At 52.5% G+C, this 22,754-nt stretch overlaps 1 protein-coding gene across 6 annotated transcripts in view; it reads right to left on the bottom strand.

Moving 5' to 3' along the window:
* Nucleotides 1–22,754, bottom strand: part of LOC134533322 (choline transporter-like 1) — a 616,909-nt gene that overhangs the window by 504,296 nt on the left and 89,859 nt on the right. For all 6 annotated transcript variants that reach the window (XM_063370818.1, XM_063370819.1, XM_063370815.1 and 3 more), the window contains exons 6-7: nucleotides 9,271–9,437; nucleotides 1,422–1,511 (exon numbers count right to left, since the gene is read on the bottom strand). In XM_063370818.1, the coding sequence (XP_063226888.1) occupies nucleotides 1,422–1,511; nucleotides 9,271–9,437 (257 nt within the window). The remainder of the gene's footprint in view (nucleotides 1–1,421; nucleotides 1,512–9,270; nucleotides 9,438–22,754) is intronic.

Below are 22,754 nucleotides of genomic sequence, written 5' to 3'. Positions count from 1 at the left end.
CACGAACGTGGTAGGGAACCTAAACTACGTGAGTTGTAGGCTACCGCCGAAAAACATCAAACTTTTGTACCCTTTGTAAAATTTCATCACGGTAAACGACACGCTAGAAAGGAAGGTCTTCAAGTAGTAAATTTTGTGACCATTTTTCAAGTGTATCACTCCATTTATTGGTGCGAAAACACGTTAAAAATACGTGAAAAGTAATTTCAATACAACTTTGAAACGTACTACAGAGTTTATAAAACCACACATCTTTATTTATGTTGTTTTCAATGCACTCAATATAGCCAACATAATACCTTTGCTGCAACTTGCCCTACGTAAACACGTTTCATATTTTAGCTTTTGTAAAAACTTACGTAATGTTTTTGTGTAGAACAGCAGTTGGCGACCATGAAACGACACGGAAAGAAAATGTCTGTTATATCAAGCAGCAACTTTATTCTTCTTCATGTTTACTTACGGCTACACCACTTAATAAATTAAATATCGTAATTATTTTCGTTTATGTTTTCAATTTATGTGCACATAGTGAACTTCGAAAATTCATCAAGCGAAAACATTTTGCGAATATCTGAAACGAATAAATATGCACTAATGACTGGGATTTGTGTCACATGGAAGAATTGTACCGTCGGGATGCATTGCAGTATCAGAAAGAAGAAATAGGCTTGAAATTGTTTCTGTGGAAAATATGCTTGAAATTACTAGGTAATATGGTGACGTGAAGATAGATTAATTACGCCCGCGGAAAATAAGCTTGGGATTACGGTTAAGGTTATGTGAGAAGTATTATTGGCGAGAGCAACCATCGGTTATCAAAATATCGCAAGTATTAACCGATGTCCGATATTGAAAAATGTGCCGATATTACCGATCTCCGATATCGGATATCGAATATCGGGCCATCACTAATTTTAATAATTCGATTCGATATTCACTTCACACAGGCCTAATTGTAGCAGTATTATAAAATATAATAAATACAATATTGCTCAACAAAATCATTCAAAAGTTGCCTCAAATATAATTACAAAAGTTATCTCTTTAGTGTATAGCAAGGAGAACCAAACAACCACTATAAATCAAAAAGCACACACAATCTCACACACAAAACAGAATATTATACAAAGCACAAGAAACTGATAAAACAAAACTACATACAATGCAGACGTACGAGCTACCTCACAAACTACACTAAACGGCCCAAGTTACCTGGGAACACATACTATGTGCAAAGCTTCAGGAAAAATAACGCGATCTGAAAACTACTCAAGATATCCGAGCGGGGTCTGTTTATGAAAATAATTTGTTAAGGGCCGAAAAGCAATTTTGATTCCGGATAGAGTTATTAAACTTAATCCTTGCGTCACAGCATTATGTTGATGTAATGTTAGATATCGCAGTGCCGGCTCACTCACCCACAGCTGCGACGGAGACGGCCAGCATGAAGATCCAGGCGACGCACGACGCCAGCCAGTGTATGACGGCAATCATGGCCAGCGACAGAACTGAGGAGCAAGCAGCACACCTGCCAGTTAGTAGTTGGTCTGTTTATCTGGACCACACACAATGTGGTAAGAATATACAGTTGACAGTACAACAAAACAGAAAACGGTTTAGTTAACACAAATTTAATTACTGTTCAAAATTGTGATTCCTTCTAGGTCACGTCGTTCAGTATTCCTATACTCATACTAAACAACCAGTAGAAAAAAATTATAAATAAATAAAATAAACAAATTAAACTTAAAAAAGATGCATTGACCTAAATCTAAAAACTTTTGCTTTATTTAATGATTAACACAAAATAACTTAAACACACTTCCCCCCTCCCCCCATATATATGCTGATTTTCTCTTTAATCCTTTTTATCTGCCTTTTGTTTTATTACTCTGTTATACATAAAAAAAAAAACAGTCTAAATATTCTCAAACTTACAGAATTCAACAAAACTCTAGGTTATAACATTTTAGAAAAGTCTGTGTAGACAAGAGAGAAAAAAACTAACCAAAAAAATGAAAAACTTCTAAATTTCAAAACAATCACAGAAAAAATTTAAAAATTTTTTTGCAAAATTTTATAGAATCACAAAATTACTGTAAAATCACAAAGAATTTCAGACAATTGAAAAACCTCGCAAAAATATTTTTGCGAGGTTTTTCAATTGTCTGAAATTCTTTAGCAGCAAAACAAAACCTATTAAAATTATAGAAAATGTTTTAAAATATTTAATATTTTAAATAGCTTAATAAAATTGCCTAGCAATGCAGAAAATAAATATATGAATTGAAATCTATCTACTGTCTGTGAGACCAACTGTAAATTATTATTGTTGCGTTCTCACGGGGTTCTTGGCGCCTACCCTCGTTGCAGTAAATACCAGGACCGCTACTGCTGGATGGTCTGCCCAGACTGATAGTCCAGCTAGCACGTCACTGCCCTGGGTTACTGTATGGAGAGTAATTATAAAAAGTAAATTTAGTGGTGTTACGTGAATAGTGGAAATTTGCATATAAATGAAATAATAATAATTGAAAAACATATGATTTTAATGGTTCTTAAATATTGGTGTGAAGTTACATTTAAAATGAGATTAATTGAGAAACAACCAAGGTGTCAAATCTAGGTGTCGAAAATTAGATGCAAATGACGTCACTAGAACACGTGGAATATACTGCCGGGTCTAGCTATCCGTCGTCGGAGGCTTGAGGCTCTCTTCACAGGACCTCCAGGTGGTCTGCTGCTACACTGGAACTCTGGATGCTGTAATGCTGTAATTAGCGAACTACAGAGGTGCTGAGGTCACCGGGTATCAGCTGAGGACTCGACATCCCTCTCGTCCTGGAAAGTCTGGTCTAATTCTGGATTGGTCTCACCAATCTTCGTGGTCGAATCTCAGCTGGCGCTGCCCTCAGATGTCTGGAACCACTACGAGACGAAAACGGGACCGACACGGAAGTTGGCACTCGAAGTCGCCGATACTCCCTATCTAGGATTTATTTAATCCAGATACAATTCTCTCAACTCGTAGAGAGGAGAATGCTAAGCAGAACACGATCGCGGATGACGCGAAATCTTCTATTTCTCGGGCGGCAACCAAGGCTTTGGTTCGCCCCAGCCCGAGAAACGTCTTCTTTCCGCAAGATGGCGATGGCGTCTCCCTTCCTTCTCCTAATATCTATTTACTGGTCGTCCTTAGCAACCAAGGAGCTATCGATATCAGCAAACAGAATAAGCTGCATAGTGAAATAAAAACGTGGATGTTGGAGTGTAAAAGAATCGAACTAAGACCAAATGAATAAAGTTTCCAAGGAAAAATTCTTAGAAGACCCTGAAGTTGAACGTGTGTCGTCTATGGTAATAAGATGTGTCATATTTGTTATGCCTTGGTTGTCCTCTTTACAATCAAAACAATTAAATACATAATATTCGCTCATGGAATATACAATTAATATTACAATCATAATAAAAATAATAATATATAACTGTAAACAGTTGTACTGGTTACAAAATCCAAGAATTGCAGAAAATTCTAAAAGAAAAACTCAAAGAGATTACCTAAAAATCTGAACAAAATGTAATGAAATCTCTAAAGAGCACAATGAAAAAATTAACTATAAAATAAATTGCTTAAAATGTTAAATAGTCTCAGAAGAACATACACATTCAAATTTAAATAAAAGCGCTGTCACTAACAGCATCCACCTTTAAAACAGTTCATCACTCAACTGTGAAGTCATATTCGAGTCTTGGCGTCCGCGACAAGGGACGCAATGTGTCACACCATGCAGCGCTACTAGAAAATGCTTTGAGGTTTCGAGCCTAGTCCTGAAGGTAATTATAACAATGTTAAAAGGGGTAAAAAATATATTAAATTTCTAATTGGATTATAATATGAATATATGAGATAATATTAACAAAAGATTGAAAATGTTGATTGCAAAAGTAAGGCTATGATCCTTCATTCGTTGGTCACGACTCGAACATGCGAGCCTGGTCGATCAAGTGGCTTCAGCTGGACTTGGTTCCAGATGTGACTTCACTGCACTCGACCGAAGTGACACTATAGTGTTTATCTTAATGTGATACACATTTGACATGTACCATTTACTATCTTACAAACACTTGAGAGTCAAACTTCATATTTACATTATTATTTAAATTTGCCAGCAATTAATGCACTGCCCAATAAGTTCATCTCGCTATTTACGTCTCAGAACACTAGCAACTGATCCCATTTTATATATTAGGCAAGAACATAGCAAATTCAAAAGTGATATGCCTTGTGCCTGTACTTTCAAATCTTTTATCCCTGCTTTTCAGATTAATTTTATTATCATTTATTTGTATCTAGTTTAATGTCTAAGTATTGGTATTTTGAAGTGGGGAAGATTGTTGCTAACCAGAAAATGGTTTATCCAATTGGAACATTTTATAATTTTTTGAAACCTCAAGATTTTACAAACCTTTGAGAATTTTCTAAGAATAATCTACAGTGATTTTGTCATTATCTTTGGCTGTCTGGTATTTCTCTATGAAATTGAATGAGTTGACAACGAACCACTATGTTTGCAGATTTATAGCTACTGTTTAAAATGAAACAATATACTTTTCATCAATAATAAACAAAACAATAATTTGCTATGCAGAAAATTTTATGCTGCAATAATTTACTTGGGTTTGTTTCACATCTACTACATAAAACCATGAATAAATCCCATACTGCACCATCATGTTATCATTACAACACCTTACCCATCATGCCATGTAATGCAACACAATAACATGACAAAAATATTTGATCTTTGTTTACAAGTAAGTTGGTTTTTTCCCCACTATATTAATAAACGATTCAGCTGTAATAAGTGCCTATGTTAAAGCACTACATTAAAATGCAAAATACTGTGACTTATCTGGGACATCCGTCGATTTACTCTAGTTAATGCCCCTTCACTAAGCCTGTGCGAATATTAAATTTTTTGAATATGAAAATTAACTATTCATATTTGATTCGAACTCAAATTCCCTACACTTTGAAATAATGATTATTCACTTGCTTTCGAATATTAGACGTAGCACACCTCACGAGTTTGTCATATACCAATGTTCACTGTTCAGGTTAAGTCATTTGTAAGATATAAATACCAATTTCCGATGTTTTAACAGAACTTCATAATCAAAATCATTAACAATAATAATTTTAATCATGCAACAAGTATTCTAAGTTTTTCTTTACTATTTGTTGGCTAAACATTAGCGAAAAAATTGTGTGAATGATTCAAAACATGGCAGATTTGTGACATTTCAAACTAGACAAAAATATTATTTGTCTTTGTTTTGCGACACAGTGGGGAAAAAAATAAGTTACAGTCAACAAACATGGACTACACCACAAAAGACGGACAAACCATTGTGATGGTCATTAAAAGAATTATTTCAATGGCATATAAATCAATAATCACAACTGATATAACACCATGTGACACAGTAGCAGCTTACTTGCCGAAGGTATCTATAAAAAAACAGACGTTGTGTTAAATAATGATTTAAGATTTCAGTTGAAATTAGCAGAAATTGTGTTTATAATATCGCTGAACTAAAATACATAGTGGTGCACCGATATGACTTTACCGATTACCGATTCGATTACCGATTATGAGAGCAATAATCGGCAGATACCGATTCAGTTACCGATTATAATGAAGAAATTGTTATAAGTGTAGCCTAATAATGCACACAAAATTTTTTATTCCCATGTGAATGTAATAACAAGATTAGGTAAAATTGAGAATACAGTTATAATAACAGTATAAAAATATATAAAATACACTATTAAGTCATTGAAAGGGGAAATTAAAAAAATTGGTAAATATTTACAATCGCGGTAGATGCCAAAAAAAATGCTAAAAATCCGAAAATACTTTTATTCTATGCTCTTTCACTTCCTCTTTTCAAATCAACCGGCGGAGATAAGAAATTCCAAATACTTTAGGAGATATGGAATTTTTAAATTTTGAACATGAAGAGTAGCGGTATTTGCGAAAAATAATTCTAAAAATCTGAAATTACTTTTATTATATGCTCTTTCACTTCCTCTTTACATTAAAACCGGCGGAGATAAGAAATTCCAAATACTTTAGGAGATATCGAATTTTTAGATTTTCACAATACCTGTGAATTCAGGCGGCCACCATTGTTTCTTGTTTACGAGACTTTTCCGCGTAGGTGAACCGACCATTGTCGCTTGTTTACGTTTATGATTTTTTATTTTCGCAACGTAGGTAGAACGACTACATCGTTTTCTACTAATGTACCCGCCTCTAACGTATCTGAGTTTTTAACGTTTCAAATTTTAATGTTTTATTTGTTGCGCAAGTAATAAGTAAAAAAATTACGTGAGTTCCTACCGTTCATCCTTTGTCCCGGTTTGTTAGGTCAGATCAGCTACATTATAAATACTTTAAAACTAAACAACCATTAAAATTAATTTATATTATTTTTAATGTCTGCTTAGTTTGAAAGTATTAATAATGTAACTGACCTGACCTAATTGACCATTTTAATTAATTAGGCATTCACGAACGGTAAATCAAGACGCACATAAAGTTCTGCCATTCCCGATTACACCCGAACCATTTACCTTCGGCCAACCTCGGTTTTATTTATTAATATTTATATTTATTTGTTTATTTTAATGTAGCTATACTAACCTAACTAACCGTCCATAGTGTTTTAAAGTGTTTTAATGTAGCTAACCTAACATAACATAACTATAATAAAAGTATTTTCAGATTTTAATAGATACTCCTAAACAAGCAACAATGTAGTCGTTCACCTACGTCGCGGAAAAAAAATCATACTCGTCTCGTAAACAAGAAACAATGGTGGCCGCCTGAATTCACAGGTATTGTGATGAAAATTTAAAAATTCGATATCTCCTAAAGTATTTGGAATTTCTTACCTCCGCCGGTTGATTTGAAAAGAGGATGTGAAAGAGCACAGAATAAAAGTATTTTCAGATTTTTAGCATTTTTTTTTGGCATCTACCGCGACTCTACATATGATGAAATTAAAAAATTCGATATCTCCTAAAGTATTTGGAATTTCTTACCTCCGCCAGTTGTTTTGAAAAGAGGAAGTGAAAGGGCACAGAATAAAAGTATTTTCAGATTTTTAGCATTTTTTTTGGCATCTACCGCGATTGTAAATATTTACCAAAAAATTATATTTAAATATTTGTTATTGTAAACAACTTGAACTACAGTCTAATAATTGTAATTTACAATGGGTAAGTTTTTGTTGCGGAAAACTAGCATTATTATCGACTATCACATAAGGTTGCATCAAGAAATTACCGTTTAACAATGTAAACATGCTGCTTTATTTTGTTCACTTGAGTTTATAGAAAAATGTTTCCACACTTCACTTTTTTTCTCCCTACTCGCCATCTCACTATAATTATATAAAAATGACTAAAAACCAATTCTAGCACATGTGATTTTATATATGTTGACTGAATATATAAAATTATAAATACTTTTTCACTTTTCACATCACATACAAATAACAAACGGATAATGTTACCAAAGACGCCTATAACGAGTTTGTAAAACGCAGTGATAAAAACTAGAAGGTATCGGGACCACGATTTTGAACCGCTACTACGACTTGAAAAGATCGATTGTCATAGAATCCACTGCAACTGTTTGTGGTATTTTGATTGCGTGCCATCTATTTCACTTCTCTGGCTATACGTAATGTACAAGGCCACTAAACAAAAGACGAAACGTAAATAAACGTGTAAGAAAAATGCATTTTTTATTGTTTGAGGCAATGAGATTTATTAAACTTAACGAAATATCTGTAATTATGATATGACGCAGTTAGATGAATTTTGTAATATATACAAATATTACCGTATTTCGTCCCAAAACGTGTAACAGAATATTACACGGTAAAAACCTACTTAATTACGCCGGGACGTAAATAATCGGCAAAGTAATCGTTAAGATAATCGCCGATTACGATTAATCGGTAAGTACCCATAATCGCCGATTACGATTCATCGGTATCCGCATCGGTGCACCACTAAAAATACAGTTTATTTGGCTACTGTTAACAATGAAAAAGTGTGAATAACTTGGGTTTAAGTATGTAAATATGAGAACAAACACTAATTTAGGAACAAAACTTTGAAGAAGAAAAAAATGTTTGTTTGTGAAATGGATTAGATTTCACAGTACTATTTTGCAGTTCAAAAATTTTCAGAATCAATATGTAGAGTAGCAGGTTTGGTAAAATAAGGCAAATAGGAATCGATTATGAAAGTTGGTTGGTTAGGTTAGGTTGGTTTCGCTGCATAAAAACACAAAGTTTTTCTTTCAAAACTTAGATAGTCTAAAAAGTATTTTACGTATAATTAATCGTAGCTGACTTAACCTAACAAACCTTTCACTTAAGTTTCATTTGTCTTATTTCCCAGAAGCCACTTCACTACACATTACCTAACTATTTCTTTCCCTATGTATTTGTTAAATGATGTGAAAAAAAAATTTTCGGTGGGATTCTAATTCTTAACCTTATTATTCGAATTTGATATTCATATTCGAGAATAAACTGGTAGTCATATTAGAGTCTAACTAAAAACATTGATATTCTCACAGGCCTAACTCACCAAAACTACTGCACAAACCCACAATGTGTAGATTTCAAAACTGCAAATTTGCATAACACTAAACCACAGATCTCTGGCTCAGACAGCACTTAGTTGAAGTTGACATGCACGGCTGCTAGTCGAGTCTGGTATTCTGGTATTCCAGGTATCAACACTTTGCTCACACACAACACAGCACTTCACACCTGCTCCTACGTTCATATCAACATCATTTACTATGTTATCCCCACTACAGTAACTGTTGTTTGAGAATTAGATTTTTTTCTATATTAACTGATTTACTAAAACAGACAGTGTTGTATTCCAAGTAGACTATTTTTTTGAGACTGACTCAATGCTCTAAAATACCTCTTCTGTTTGACACAATATATTGTTTTTGCCTATGTTAGATAATATTTTGAAAGGTTGTATCCTACAACGAAAACAAAGGTCATTGTCATACTCCAATTAAGAGTGATGTCATGTGGGCATGATCATTTCGAAAATGATTATTTATTTTATCATACAATTTAAAAAAAAATTATCAGCAATCATGAACTGTACAGTGAAAATAGTGTGTACTGTTGTTAAGTGTTGTAAGGTGAGGCTAGTACCGAAGGCAGCGACCATGAGGCAGGTAATCTCCTTCCACGTGGCGTACAGGTCGCCCAGTATCTGCTCCACTGCGCCCCAGCCCTCCAGCAGGGAGCGCGCTCCGTGGAACACCTGCCCCGTCACGTGCGACACCAGGCGCGGCACACAGCGGTTCAGCACGCCCGCGCTGCAGCACCATAGCACAAGTCACTACCCCAAGTAGTCACACTCTCTCTCGCCCCAGCCCTCCAGCAGGGAGCGCGCTCCGTGGAAAACCTGCCCCGTCACGTGCGACACCAGGCACGGCACACAGCGGTTCAGCACGCCCGGGCTGCAGCACCATAGCACAAGTCACTACCCCTAGTAGTCACACTCTCTCTCGCCCCAGCCCTCCAGCAGGGAGCGCGCTCCGTGGAACACCTGCCCCATCACGTGCGACACCAGGCGCGGCACACAGCGGTTCAGCACGCCCGCGCTGCAGCACCATAGCACAGGTCATTTCCCCTAGTAGTCACACTCTCTCTCGCCCCAGCCCTCCAGCAGGGAGCGCGCTCCGTGGAACACCTGCCCCGTCACGTGCGACACCAGGCGCGGCACACAGCGGTTCAGCACGCCCGTGCTGCAGCACCATAGCACAAGTCACTACCCCTAGTAGTCACACTCTCTCTCGCCCCAGCCCTCCAGAAGGGAGCGCGCTCCGTGGAACACCTGCCCCATCACGTGCGACACCAGGCGCGGCACACAGCGGTTCAGCACGCCCGCGCTGCAGCACCATAGCACAGGTCATTTCCCCTAGTAGTCACACTCTCTCCCGCCCCAGCCCTCCAGCAGGGAGCACACCTGCCCCGTCACGTGCGACGCCAGGCGCGGCACACAGCGGTTCAGCACGCCCGCACTGCAGCACAGGTCACTACCCCTAGTAGTCACACTCTCTCTGGCCCCAGCCCTCCAGCAGGGAGCGCGCTCCGTGGAACACCTGCCCCGTCACGTGCGACACCAGGCGCGGCACAAAGCGGTTCAGCACGCCCGCGCTGCAGCACCATACCACAGGTCACTACCCCTAGTAGTCACACTCTCTCCCGCCCCAGCCCTCCAGCAGGCAGCGCACCTGCCCTGTCACGTGCGACACCAGGCGCGGTACACAGCGGTTCAGCACGCCCGCACTGCAGCACAATAGCACAGGTCACTACCCCTAGTAGTCACACTCTCTCCCGCGAAATCCCTCCAGCAGGGAGCGCACCTGCCCCGTCACGTGCTACACCAGGCGCGGCACACAGCGGTTCAGCACGCCCACACTGCAGCACCATAGCACAGGTCACTACCCCTAGTAGTCACACTCTCTCCCGCCCCAGCCCTCCAGCAGGGAGCGCACCTGCCCCGTCACGTGCGACACCAGGCGCGGCACACAGCGGTTCAGCACGCCCACACTGCAGCACCATAGCACAGGTCACTACCCCTAGTAGTCACACTCTCTCCCGCCCCAGCCCTCCAGCAGGGAGCGCACCTGCCCCGTCACGTGCTACACCAGGCGCGGCACACAGCATTTCAGCACGCCCGCACTGCAGCACCATAGCACAGGTCATTTTCCCTAGTAGTCACACTCTCTCCCGCCCCAGCCCTCCAGCAGGGAGCGCACCTGCCCCGTCACGTGCGACACCAGGCGCGGCACACAGCGGTTCAGCACGCCCACACTGCAGCACCATAGCACAGGTCACTACCCCTAGTAGTCACAAACTCTCTCGCCCCAGCCCTCCAGCAGGGAGCGCACCTGCCCCGTCACGTGCGACACCAGGCGCGGCACACAGCTGTTCAGCACGCCCACACTGCAGCACCATAGCACAGGTCACTACCCCTAGTAGTCACACTCTCTCCCGCCCCAGCCCTCCAGCAGGGAGCGCACCTGCCCCGTCACGTGCGACACCAGGCGCGGCACACAGCGGTTCAGCACGCCCACACTGCAGCACCATAGCACAGGTCACTACCCCTAGTAGTCACACTCTCTCCCGCCCCAGCCCTCCAGCAGGGAGCGCACCTGCCCCGTCACGTGCGACACCAGGCGCGGCACACAGCGGTTCAGCACGCCCACACTGCAGCACCATAGCACAGGTCACTACCCCTAGTAGTCACACACTCTCTCGCCCCAGCCCTCCAGCAGGGAGCGCACCTGCCCCGTCACGTGCGACACCAGGCGCGGCACACTGCGGTTCAGCACGCCCACACTGCAGGACCATAGCACAGGTCACTACCCCTAGTAGTCACACACTCTCTCGCCCCAGCCCTCCAGGAGGGAGCGAGCTCCGCCTAACTCCTGCCCCGTCACGTGCGACACCAGGCGCGGCACACAGCGGTTCAGCACGCCCGCACTGCAGCACCATAGCACAGGTCACTACCCCTAGTAGTCACACTCTCTCTCGCCCCAGCCCTCCAGCAGGGAGCGCACCTGCCACGTCACGTGCGACACCAGGCGCGGCACACAGCGGTTCAGCACGCCCACACTGCAGCACCATAGCACAGGTCACTACCCCTAGTAGTCACACTCTCTCCCGCCCCAGCCCTCCAGCAGGGAGCGCACCTGCCCCGTCACGTGCGACACCAGGCACGGCACACAGCGGTTCAGCACGCCCACACTGCAGCACCATAGCACAGGTCACTACCCCTAGTAGTCACACTCTCTCCCGCCCCAGCCCTCCAGCAGGGAGCGCACCTGCCCCGTCATGTGCTACACCAGGCGCGGCACACAGCATTTCAGCACGCCCGCACTGCAGCACCATAGCACAGGTCATTTTCCCTAGTAGTCACACTCTCTCCCGCCCCAGCCCTCCAGCAGGGAGCGCACCTGCCCCGTCACGTGCGACACCAGGCGCGGCACACAGCGGTTCAGCACGCCCACACTGCAGCACCATAGCACAGGTCACTACCCCTAGTAGTCACAAACTCTCTCGCCCCAGCCCTCCAGCAGGGAGCGCACCTGCCCCGTCACGTGCGACACCAGGCGCGGCACACAGCTGTTCAGCACGCCCACACTGCAGCACCATAGCACAGGTCACTACCCCTAGTAGTCACACTTTCTCCCGCGAAATCCCTCCAGCAGGGAGCGCACCTGCCCCGTCACGTGCGAAACCAGGCGCGGCACACAGCGGTTCAGCACGCCCACACTGCAGCACCATAGCACAGGTCACTACCCCTAGTAGTCACACTCTCTCCCGCGAAATCCCTCCAGCAGGGAGCGCACCTGCCCCGTCACGTGCTACACCAGGCGCGGCACAATGCGGTTCAGCACGCCCACACTGCAGCACCATAGCACAGGTCACTACCCCTAGTAGTCACACTCTCTCCCGCGAAATCCCTCCAGCAGGGAGCGCACCTGCCCCGTCACGTGCTACACCAGGCGCGGCACACAGCGGTTCAGCACGCCCACACTGCAGCACCATAGCACAGGTCACTACCCCTAGTAGTCAAACTCTCTCCCGCCCCAGCCCTCCAGCAGGGAGCGAGCTCCGCGGAACACCTGCCCCGTCACGTGCGACACCAGGCGCGGCACACAGCGGTTCAGCACGCCCGCACTGCAGCACCATAGCACAGGTCACTACCCCTAGTAGTCACACTCTCTCTCGCCCCAGCCCTCCAACAGGGAGCGCACCTGCCCCGTCACGTGCGACACCAGGCGCGGCACACAGCGGTTCAGCACGCCCACACTGCAGCACCATAGCACAGGTCACTACCCCTAGTAGTCACACTCTCTCTCGCCCCAGCCCTCCAGCAGGGAGCGCACCTGCCCAGTCACGTGCGACACCAGGCGCGGCACACAGCGGTTCAGCACGCCCGCACTGCAGCACCATAGCACAGGTCACTACCCCTAGTAGTCACACTCTCTCCCGCCCCAGCCCTCCAGCAGGGAGCGCACCTGCCCCGTCACGTGCTACACCAGACGCGGCACACAGCGGTTCAGCACGCCCACACTGCAGCACCATAGCACAGGTCACTACCCCTAGTAGTCACACTCTCTCCCGCCCCAGCCCTCCAGGAGGGAGCGAGCTCCGCGGAACACCTGCCCCGTCACGTGCGACACCAGGCGCGGCACACAGCGGTTCAGAACGCCCACACTGCAGCACCATAGCACAGGTCACTACCCCTAGTAGTCACACTCTCTCTCGCCCCAGCCCTCAGGCAGGGAGCGCACCTGCCCCGTCACGTGCGACACCAGGCGCGGCACACAGCGGTTCAGCACGCCCACACTGCAGCACCATAGCACAGGTCACTACCCCTAGTAGTCACACTCTCTCCCGCCCCAGCCCTCCAGGAGGGAGCGAGCTCCGCGGAACACCTGCCCCGTCACGTGCGACACCAGGCGCGGCACACAGCGGTTCAGCACGCCCGCACTGCAGCACCATAGCACAGGTCACTACCCCTAGTAGTCACACTCTCTCCCGCCCCAGCCCTCCAGGAGGGAGCGAGCTCCGCGGAACACCTGCCCCGTCACGTGCGACACCAGGCGCGGCACACAGCGGTTGAGAACGCCCACACTGCAGCACCATAGCACAGGTCACTACCCCTAGTAGTCACACTCTCTCTCGCCCCAGCCCTCCAGCAGGGAGCGCACCTGCCCCGTCACGTGCGACACCAGGCGCGGCACACAGCGGTTCAGCACGCCCACACTGCAGCACCATAGCACAGGTCACCACCCCTAGTAGTCACACTCTCTCCCGCCCCAGCCCTCCAGGAGGGAGCGAGCTCCACGGAACACCTGCCCCGTCACGTGCGACACCAGGCGCGGCACACAGCGGTTCAGCACGCCCGCACTGCAGCACCATAGCACAGGTCACTACCCCTAGTAGTCACACTCTCTCTCGCCCCAGCCCTCCAGCAGGGAGCGCACCTGCCCCGTCACGTGCGACACCATGCGCGGCACACAGCGGTTCAGCACGCCCACACTGCAGCACCATAGCACAGGTCACTACCCCTAGTAGTCACACTCTCTCTCGCCCCAGCCCTCCAGCAGGGAGCGCACCTGCCCAGTCACGTGCGACACCAGGCGCGGCACACAGCGGTTCAGCACGCCCGCACTGCAGCACCATAGCACAGGTCACTACCCCTAGTAGTCACACTCTCTCCCGCCCCAGCCCTCCAGCAGGGAGCGCACCTGCCCCGTCACGTGCGACACCAGACGCGACACACAGCGGTTCAGCTAGCCCACACTGCAGCACCATAGCACAGGTCACTACCCCTAGTAGTCACACTCTCTCCCGCCCCAGCCCTCCAGGAGGGAGCGAGCTCCGCGGAACACCTGCCCCGTCACGTGCGACACCAGGCGCGGCACACAGCGGTTCAGCACGCCCGCGCTGCAGCACCATAGCACAGGTCACTACCCCTAGTAGTCACACTCTCTCCCGCCCCAGCCCTCCAGGAGGGAGCGAGCTCCGCGGAACACCTGCCCCGTCACGTGCGACACCAGGCGCGGCACACAGCGGTTCAGAACGCCCACACTGCAGCACCATAGCACAGGTCACTACCCCTAGTAGTCACACTCTCTCCCGCCCCAGCCCTCCAGCAGGGAGCGCACCTGCCCCGTCACGTGCGACACCAGGCGCGGCACACAGCGGTTCAGCACGCCCACACTGCAGCACCATGGCACAGGTCACTACCCCTAGTAGTCACACTCTCTCCCGCCCCAGCCCTCCAGCAGGGAGCGCACCTGCCCCGTCACGTGCGACACCAGGCGCGGCACACAGCGGTTCAGCACGCCCACACTGCAGCACCATAGCACAGGTCACTACCCCTAGTAGTCACACTCTCTCTCGCCCCAGCCCTCCAGCAGGGAGCGAGCTCCGCGGAACACCTGCCCCGTCACGTGCGACACCAGGCGCGCACACAGCGGTTCAGCACGCCCACACTGCAGCACCATAGCACAGGTCACTACCCCTAGTAGTCACACTCTCTCCCGCCCCAGCCCTCCAGCAGGGAGCGCACCTGCCCCGTCACGTGCGACACCAGGCGCGGCACACAGCGGTTCAGCACGCCCACCTTGCAGCACCATAGCACAGGTCACTACCCCTAGTAGTCACACTCTCTCTCGCCCCAGCCCTCCAGCAGGGAGCGAGCTCCGCGGAACACCTGCCCCGTCACGTGCGACACCAGGCGTGCACACAGCGGTTCAGCACGCCCACACTGCAGCACCATAGCACAGGTCACTACCCCTAGTAGTCACACTCTCTCTCGCCCCAGCCCTCCAGCAGGGAGCGCACCTGCCCCGTCACGTGCGAAACCAGGCGCGGCACACAGCGGTTCAGCACGCCCACACTGCAGCACCATAGCACAGGTCACTACCCCTAGTAGTCACACTCTCTCCCGCCCCAGCCCTCCAGGAGGGAGCGAGCTCCGCGGAACACATGTTCCGTCACGTGCGACACCAGGCGCGGCACACAGCGGTTCAGCACGCCCGCACTGCAGCACCATAGCACAGGTCACTACCCCTAGTAGTCACACTATCACCCGCCACAGCCCTCCAGCAGGGAGCGCACCTGCCCCGTCACGTGCGACACCAGGCGCGGCACTCAGCGGTTCAGCACGCCCACACTGCAGCACCATAGCACAGGTCACTACCCCTAGTAGTCACACTCTCTCTCGCCCCAGCCCTCCAGCAGGGAGCGCACCTGCCCCGTCACGTGCGAAACCAGGCGCGGCACACAGCGGTTCAGCACGCCTACACTGCAGCACCATAGCACAGGTCACTACCCCTAGTAGTAACACTCTCTCCCCCCTTAGCCCTCCAGCAGGAAGCGCACCTGCCCCGTCACGTGCGACACAAGACGCGGCACACAGCGGTTCAGCACGCCGACACTGCAGCACCATAGCACAGGTCACTACCCCTAGTAGTCACACTCTCTCCCGCCCCAGCCCTCCAGCAAGGAGCGCACCTGCCCCGTCACGTGCGACACCAGGCGCGGCACACAGCGGTTCAGCACGCCCACACTACAGCACCATAGCACAGGTCACTACCCCTAGTAGTCACACTCTCTCCCGCCCCAGCCCTCCAGCAAGGAGCGCACCTACCCCGTCACGTGCGACACCAGGCGCGGCACACAGCAGTTCAGCACGCCCACACTGCAGCACCATAGCACAGGTCACTACCCCTAGTAGTCACACTCTCTCCCGCCCCAGCCCTCCAGCAAGGAGCGCACCTGCCCCGTCACGTGCGACACCAGACGCGGCACACAGCTGTTCAGCACGCCCACACTGCAGAACCATAGCACAGGTCACTACCCCTAGTAGTCACACTCTCTCCCGCCCCAGCCCTCCAGCAAGGAGCGCACCTGCCCCGTCACGTGCGACACCAGGCGGCTCACACAGCGGTTCAGCACGCCCACACTGCAGCACCATAGCACAGGTCACTACCCCTAGTAGTCACACTCTCTCTCGCCCCAGCCCTCCAGCAGGGAGCGCAACTGCCCCGTCACGTGCGACACCAGGCGCGGCACACAGCGGTTCAGCACGCCCACACTGCAGCACCATAGTACAGGTCACTACCCCTAGTAGTCACACTCTCTCCCGCCCCAGCCCTCCAGGAGGGAGCGAGCTTCGCGGAACACCTGCCCCGTCACGTGCGACACCAGGCGCGGCACACAGCGGTTTAGCACGCCCGCACTGCAGCACCATAGCACAGGTCACTACCCCTAGTAGTCACACTCTCTCCCGCCCCAGCCCTCCAGCAGGGAGCGCACCTGCCCCGTCACGTGCGACACCAGGCGCGGCACACAGCGGTTCAGCACGCCCACACTGCAGCACCATAGCACAGGTCACTACCCCTAATAGTCACACTCTCTCCCGCCCCAGCCCTCCAGCAGGGAGCACACCTGCCCCGTCACGTGAGACACCAGGCGCGGCACACAGCAGTTCAGCACGCCCACACTGCAGCACCATAGCACAGGTCACTACCCCTAGTAGTCACACTCTCTCTCGCCCCAGACCTCCAGCAGGGAGCGAGCTCCGCGGAACATCTGCCCCGTCACGTGCGACACCAGGCGCGCACACAGCGGTTCAGCACGCCCACACTGCAGCACCATAGCACAGGTCACTACCCCTAGTAGTCACACTCTCTCTCGCCCCAGCCCTCCAGCAGGGAGCGCAACTGCCCCGTCACGTGCGACACCAGGCGCGGCACACAGCGGTTCAGCACGCCCACACTGCAGCACCATAGCACAGGTCACTACCCCTAGTAGTCACACTCTCTCCCGCCACAGCCCTCCAGCAGGGAGCGCACCTGCCCCGTCACGTGCGACACCAGGCGCGGCACACAGCGGTTCAGCACGCCCACACTGCAGCACCATAGCACAGGTCACTACCCCTAGTAGTCACACTCTCTCTCGCCCCAGCCCTCCAGCAGGGAGCGCACCTGCCCCGTCACGTGCGACACCAGGCGCGGCACACAGCGGTTCAGCACGCCCACACTGCAGCACCATAGCACAGGTCACTACCCCTAGTAGTTAAACTCTCTCTCGCCCCAGCCCTCCAGCAGGGAGCGCACCTGCCCCGTCACGTGCGACACCAGGCGCGGCACACAGCGGTTTAGCACGCCCACACTGCAGCACCATAGCACAGGTCACTATCCCTAGTAGTCACACTCTCTCTCGCCCCAGCCCTCCAGCAGGGAGCGCACCTGCCCCGTCACGTGCGACACCAGGCGCGGCACACAGCGGTTCAGCACGCCCACACTGCAGCACCATAGCACAGGTCACTACCCCTAGTAGTCACACTCTCTCCCGCCCCAGCCCTCCAGGAGGGAGCGAGCTCCGCGGAAAACCTGCCCCGTCACGTGCGACACCAGGCGCGGCACACAGCGGTTCAGCACGCCCGCACTGCAGCACCATAGCACAGGTCAATACCCCTAGTAGTCACACTCTCTCCCGCCCCAGCCCTCCAGGAGGGAGCGAGCTCCGCGGAACACCTGCCCCGTCACGTGCGACACCAGGCGCGGCACACAGCGGTTCAGCACGCCCACACTGCAGCACCATAGCACAGGTCACTACCCCTAGTAGTCACACTCTCTCTCGCCCCAGCCCTCCAGCAGGGAGCGCACCTGCCCCGTCACGTGCGACACCAGGCGCGGCACACAGCGGTTCAGCACGCCCACACTGCAGCACCATAGCACAGGTAACTACCCCTAGTAGTCACACTCTCTCCCGCCCCAGCCCTCCAGGAGGGAGCGAGCTCCGCGGAAAACCTGCCCCGTCACGTGCGACACCAGGCGCGGCACACAGCGGTTCAGCACGCCCGCACTGCAGCACCATAGCACAGGTCACTACCCATAGTAGTCACACTCTGTCCGGCCCCCTCCCTCCAGGAGGGAGCGGGCTCCGCGGAACACCTGCCCCGTCACGTGCGACACCAGGCGCGGCACACAGCGGTTCAGCACGCCCACACTGCAGCACCATAGCACAATTCACTACCCCTAATAGTCACACTCTCTCTCGCCCCAGCCCTCCAGCAGGGAGCGCACCTGCCCCGTTACGTGCGACACCAGGCGCGGCACACAGCGGTTCAGCACGCCCACACTGCAGCACCATAGCACAGGTCACTACCCCTAGTAGTCACACTCTCTCCCGCCCCAGCCCTCCAGGAGGGAGCGAGCTCCGCGGAACACCTGCCCCGTCACGTGCGACACCAGGCGCGGCACACAGCGGTTCAGCACGCCCGCACTGCAGCACCATAGCACAGGTCACTACCCCTAGTAGTCACACTCTCTCCCTCCCCAGCCCTCCAGCAGGGAGCGCACCTGCCCCGTCACGTGCGACACCAGACGCGGCACACAGCGGTTCAGCACGCCCACACTGCAGCACCATAGCACAGGTCACTACCCCTAGTAGTCACACTCTCTCGCCCCAGCCCTCCAGCAGGGAGCGCACCTGCCCCGTCACGTGCGACACCAGGCGCGGCACACAGCGGTTCAGCACGCCCGCACTGCAGCACCATAGCACAGGTCACTACCCCTAGTAGTCACACTCTCTCCCGCCCCAGCCCTCCAGCAGGAAGCGCACCTGCCCCGTCACGTGCGACACCAGACGCGGCACACAGCGGTTCAGCACGCCCACACTGCAGCACCATAGCACAGGTCACTACCCCTAGTAGTCACACTCTCTCTCGCCCCAGCCCTCCAGCAGGGAGCGCACCTGCCCCGTCACGTGCGACACCAGGCGCGGCACATAGCGGTTCAGCAAGCCCACACTGCAGCACCATAGCACAGGTCACTACCCCTAGTAGTCACACTCTCTCCCGCCCCAGCCCTCCAGGAGGGAGCGAGCTCCGCGGAACACCTGCCCCGTCACGTGCGACACCAGGCGCGGCTCACAGCGGTTCAGCACGCCCGCACTGCAGCACCATAGCACAGGTCACTACCCCTAGTAGTCACACTCTCTCCCGCCCCAGCCCTCCAGCAGGGAGCGCACCTGCCCCGTCACGTGCGACACCAGGCGCGGCACACAGCGGTTCAGCACGCCCACACTGCAGCACCATAGCACAGGTCACTATCCCTAGTAGTCACACTCTCTCCCGCCCCAGCCCTCCAGCAGGGAGCGCACCTGCCCCGTCACGTGCGACACCAGGCGCGGCACACAGCGGTTCAGCACGCCCACACTGCAGCACCATAGCACAGGTCACTACCCCTAGTAGTCACACTCTCTCCCGCCCCAGCCCTCCAGCAGGGAGCGCACCTGCCCCGTCACGTGCGACACCAGGCGCGGCACACAGCGGTTCAGCACGCCCACACTGCAGCACCATAGCACAGGTCACTACCCCTAATAGTCACACTCTCTCCCGCCCCAGACCTCCAGCAAGGAGCGCACCTGCCCCGTAACGTGCGACACCAGGCTCGGCACACAGCAGTTCAGCACGCCCACACTGCAGCACCATATCACAGGTCACTACCCCTAGTAGTCACACTCTCTCCCGCCCCTGCCCTCCAGCAGGGAGCGCACCTGCCCCGTCACGTGCGACACCAGACGCGGCACACAGCGGTTCAGCACGCCCACACTGCAGCACCATAGCACAGGTCACTACCCCTAGTAGTCACACTCTCTCCCGCCCCAGCCCTCCAGCAGGGAGCTCACCTGCCCCGTCACGTGCGACACCAGGCGCGGCACACAGCGGTTCAGCACGCCCACACTGCAGCACCATAGCACAGGTCACTACCCCTAGTAGTCACACTCTCTCCCGCCCCAACCCTCCAGGAGGGAGCGAGCTCCGCGGAACACCTGCCCCGTCACGTGCGACACCAGGCGCGGCACACAGCGGTTTAGCACGCCCGCACTGCAGCACCATAGCACAGGTCACTACCCCTAGTAGTCACACTCTCTCCCGCCCCAGCCCTCCAGCAGGGAGCGCACCTGCCCCGTCACGTGCGACACCAGGCGCGGCACACAGCAGTTCAGCACGCCCACACTGCAGCACCATAGCACAGGTCACTACCCCTAGTAGTCACACTCTCTCCCGCCCCAGCCCTCCAGCAGGGAGCGCACCTGCCCCGTCACGTGCGACACCAGACGCGGCACACAGCGGTTCAGCACGCCCACACTGCAGCACCATAGCACAGGTCACTACCCCTAGTAGTCACACTCTCTCCCGCCCCAGCCCTCCAGCAGGGAGCGCACCTGCCCCGTCACGTGCGACACCAGGCGCGGCACACAGCGGTTCAGCACGCCCACACTGCAGCACCATAGCACAGGTCACTACCCCTAGTAGTCACACTCTCTCCCGCCCCAGCCCTCCAGCAAGGAGCGCACCTGCCCCGTCACGTGCGACACCAGGCGCGGCACACAGCAGTTCAGCACGCCCGCACTGCAGCACCATAGCACAGGTCACTACCCCTAGTAGTCACACTCTCTCTCGCATAGCCCTCCAGCAGGGAGCGAGCTCCGCGGAACACCTGCCCCGTCACGTGCGACACCAGGCGCGCACACAGCGGTTCAGCACGCCCACACTGCAGCACCATAGCACAGGTCACTACCCCTAGTAGTCACACTCTCTCCCGCCCCAGCCCTCCAGCAGGGAGCGCACCTGCCCCGTCACGTGCGAAACCAGGCGCGGCACACAGCGGTTCAGCACGCCCACACTGCAGCACCATAGCACAGGTCACTACCCCTAGTAGTCACACTCTCTCCCGCCCCAGCCCTCCAGGAGGGAACGAGCACCGCGGAACACCTGCCCCGTCACGTGCGACACCAGGCGCGGCACACAGCGGTTCAGCACGCCCACACTGCAGCACCATAGCACAGGTCACTACCCCTAGTAGTCACACTCTCTCCCGCCCCAGCCCTCCAGGAGGGAGCGAGCTCCGCGGAACACCTGCCCCGTCACGTGCGACACCAGGCGCGGCACACAGCGGTTCAGCACGCCCGCACTGCAGCACCATAGCACAGGTCACTACCCCTAGTAGTCACACTCTCTCCTGCCCCAGCCCTCCAGCAGGGAGCGCATCTGCCCCGTCACGTGCGACACCAGGCGCGGCACACAGCGGTTCAGCACGCCCACACTGCAGCACCATAGCACAGGTCACTACCCCTTGTAGTCACACTCACTCCCGCCCCAGCCCTCCAGCAGGGAGCGCACCTGCCCCGTCACGTGCGACACCAGACGCGGCACACAGCGGTTCAGCACGCCCGCACTGCAGCACCATAGCACAGGTCACTACCCCTTGTAGTCACACTCTCTCCCGCCCCAGCCCTCCAGCAGGGAGCGCACCTGCCCCGTCACGTGCGACACCAGGCGCGGCATACAGCGGTTCAGCACGCCCGCACTGCAGCACCATAGCACAGGTCACTACCCCTAGTAGTCACACTCTCTCCCGCCCCAGCCCTCCAGCAGGGAGCGCACCTGCCCCGTCACGTGCGACACCAGGCGCGGCACACAGCGGTTCAGCACGCCCGCACTGCAGCACCATAGCACAGGTCACTACCCCTTGTAGTCACACTCTCTCTCGCCCCAGCCCTCCAGGAGGGAGCAAACTCCGCGGAATACCTGCCCCGTCACGTGCGACACCAGGCGCGGCATACAGCGGTTCAGCACGCCCGCACGGCAGCACCATAGCACAGGTCACTACCCCTAGTAGTCACACTCTCTCCCGCCCCAGCCCTCCAGCAGGGAGCGCACCTGCCCCGTCACGTGCGACACCAGGCGCGGCACACAGCAGTTCAGCACGCCTACACTGCAGCACCATAGCACAGGTCACTACCCCTAGTAGTCACTCTCTCTCCCGCCCCAGCCCTCCAGCAGGGAGCGCACCTGCCCCGTCACGTGCGACACCAGGCGCGGCACACAGCAGTTCAGCACGCCCACACTGCAGCACCATAGCACAGGTCACTACCCCTAGTAGTCACACTCTCTCCCGCCCCAGCCTTCCAGCAGGGAGCGCACCTGCCCCGTCACGTACGACACCAGGCGCGGCACACAGCAGTTCAGCACGCCCACACTGCAGCACCATAGCACAGGTCACTACCCCTAGTAGTCACACTCTCTC

This window comes from Bacillus rossius, chromosome 6, assembly GCF_032445375.1.
Source record: "Bacillus rossius redtenbacheri isolate Brsri chromosome 6, Brsri_v3, whole genome shotgun sequence".
In the NCBI taxonomy this organism is placed as follows: domain Eukaryota; kingdom Metazoa; phylum Arthropoda; class Insecta; order Phasmatodea; family Bacillidae; genus Bacillus; species Bacillus rossius.
The sequence above is the reverse complement of the archived record's forward strand: the minus strand, read 5'-3'. Positions and strand labels throughout refer to the sequence as shown.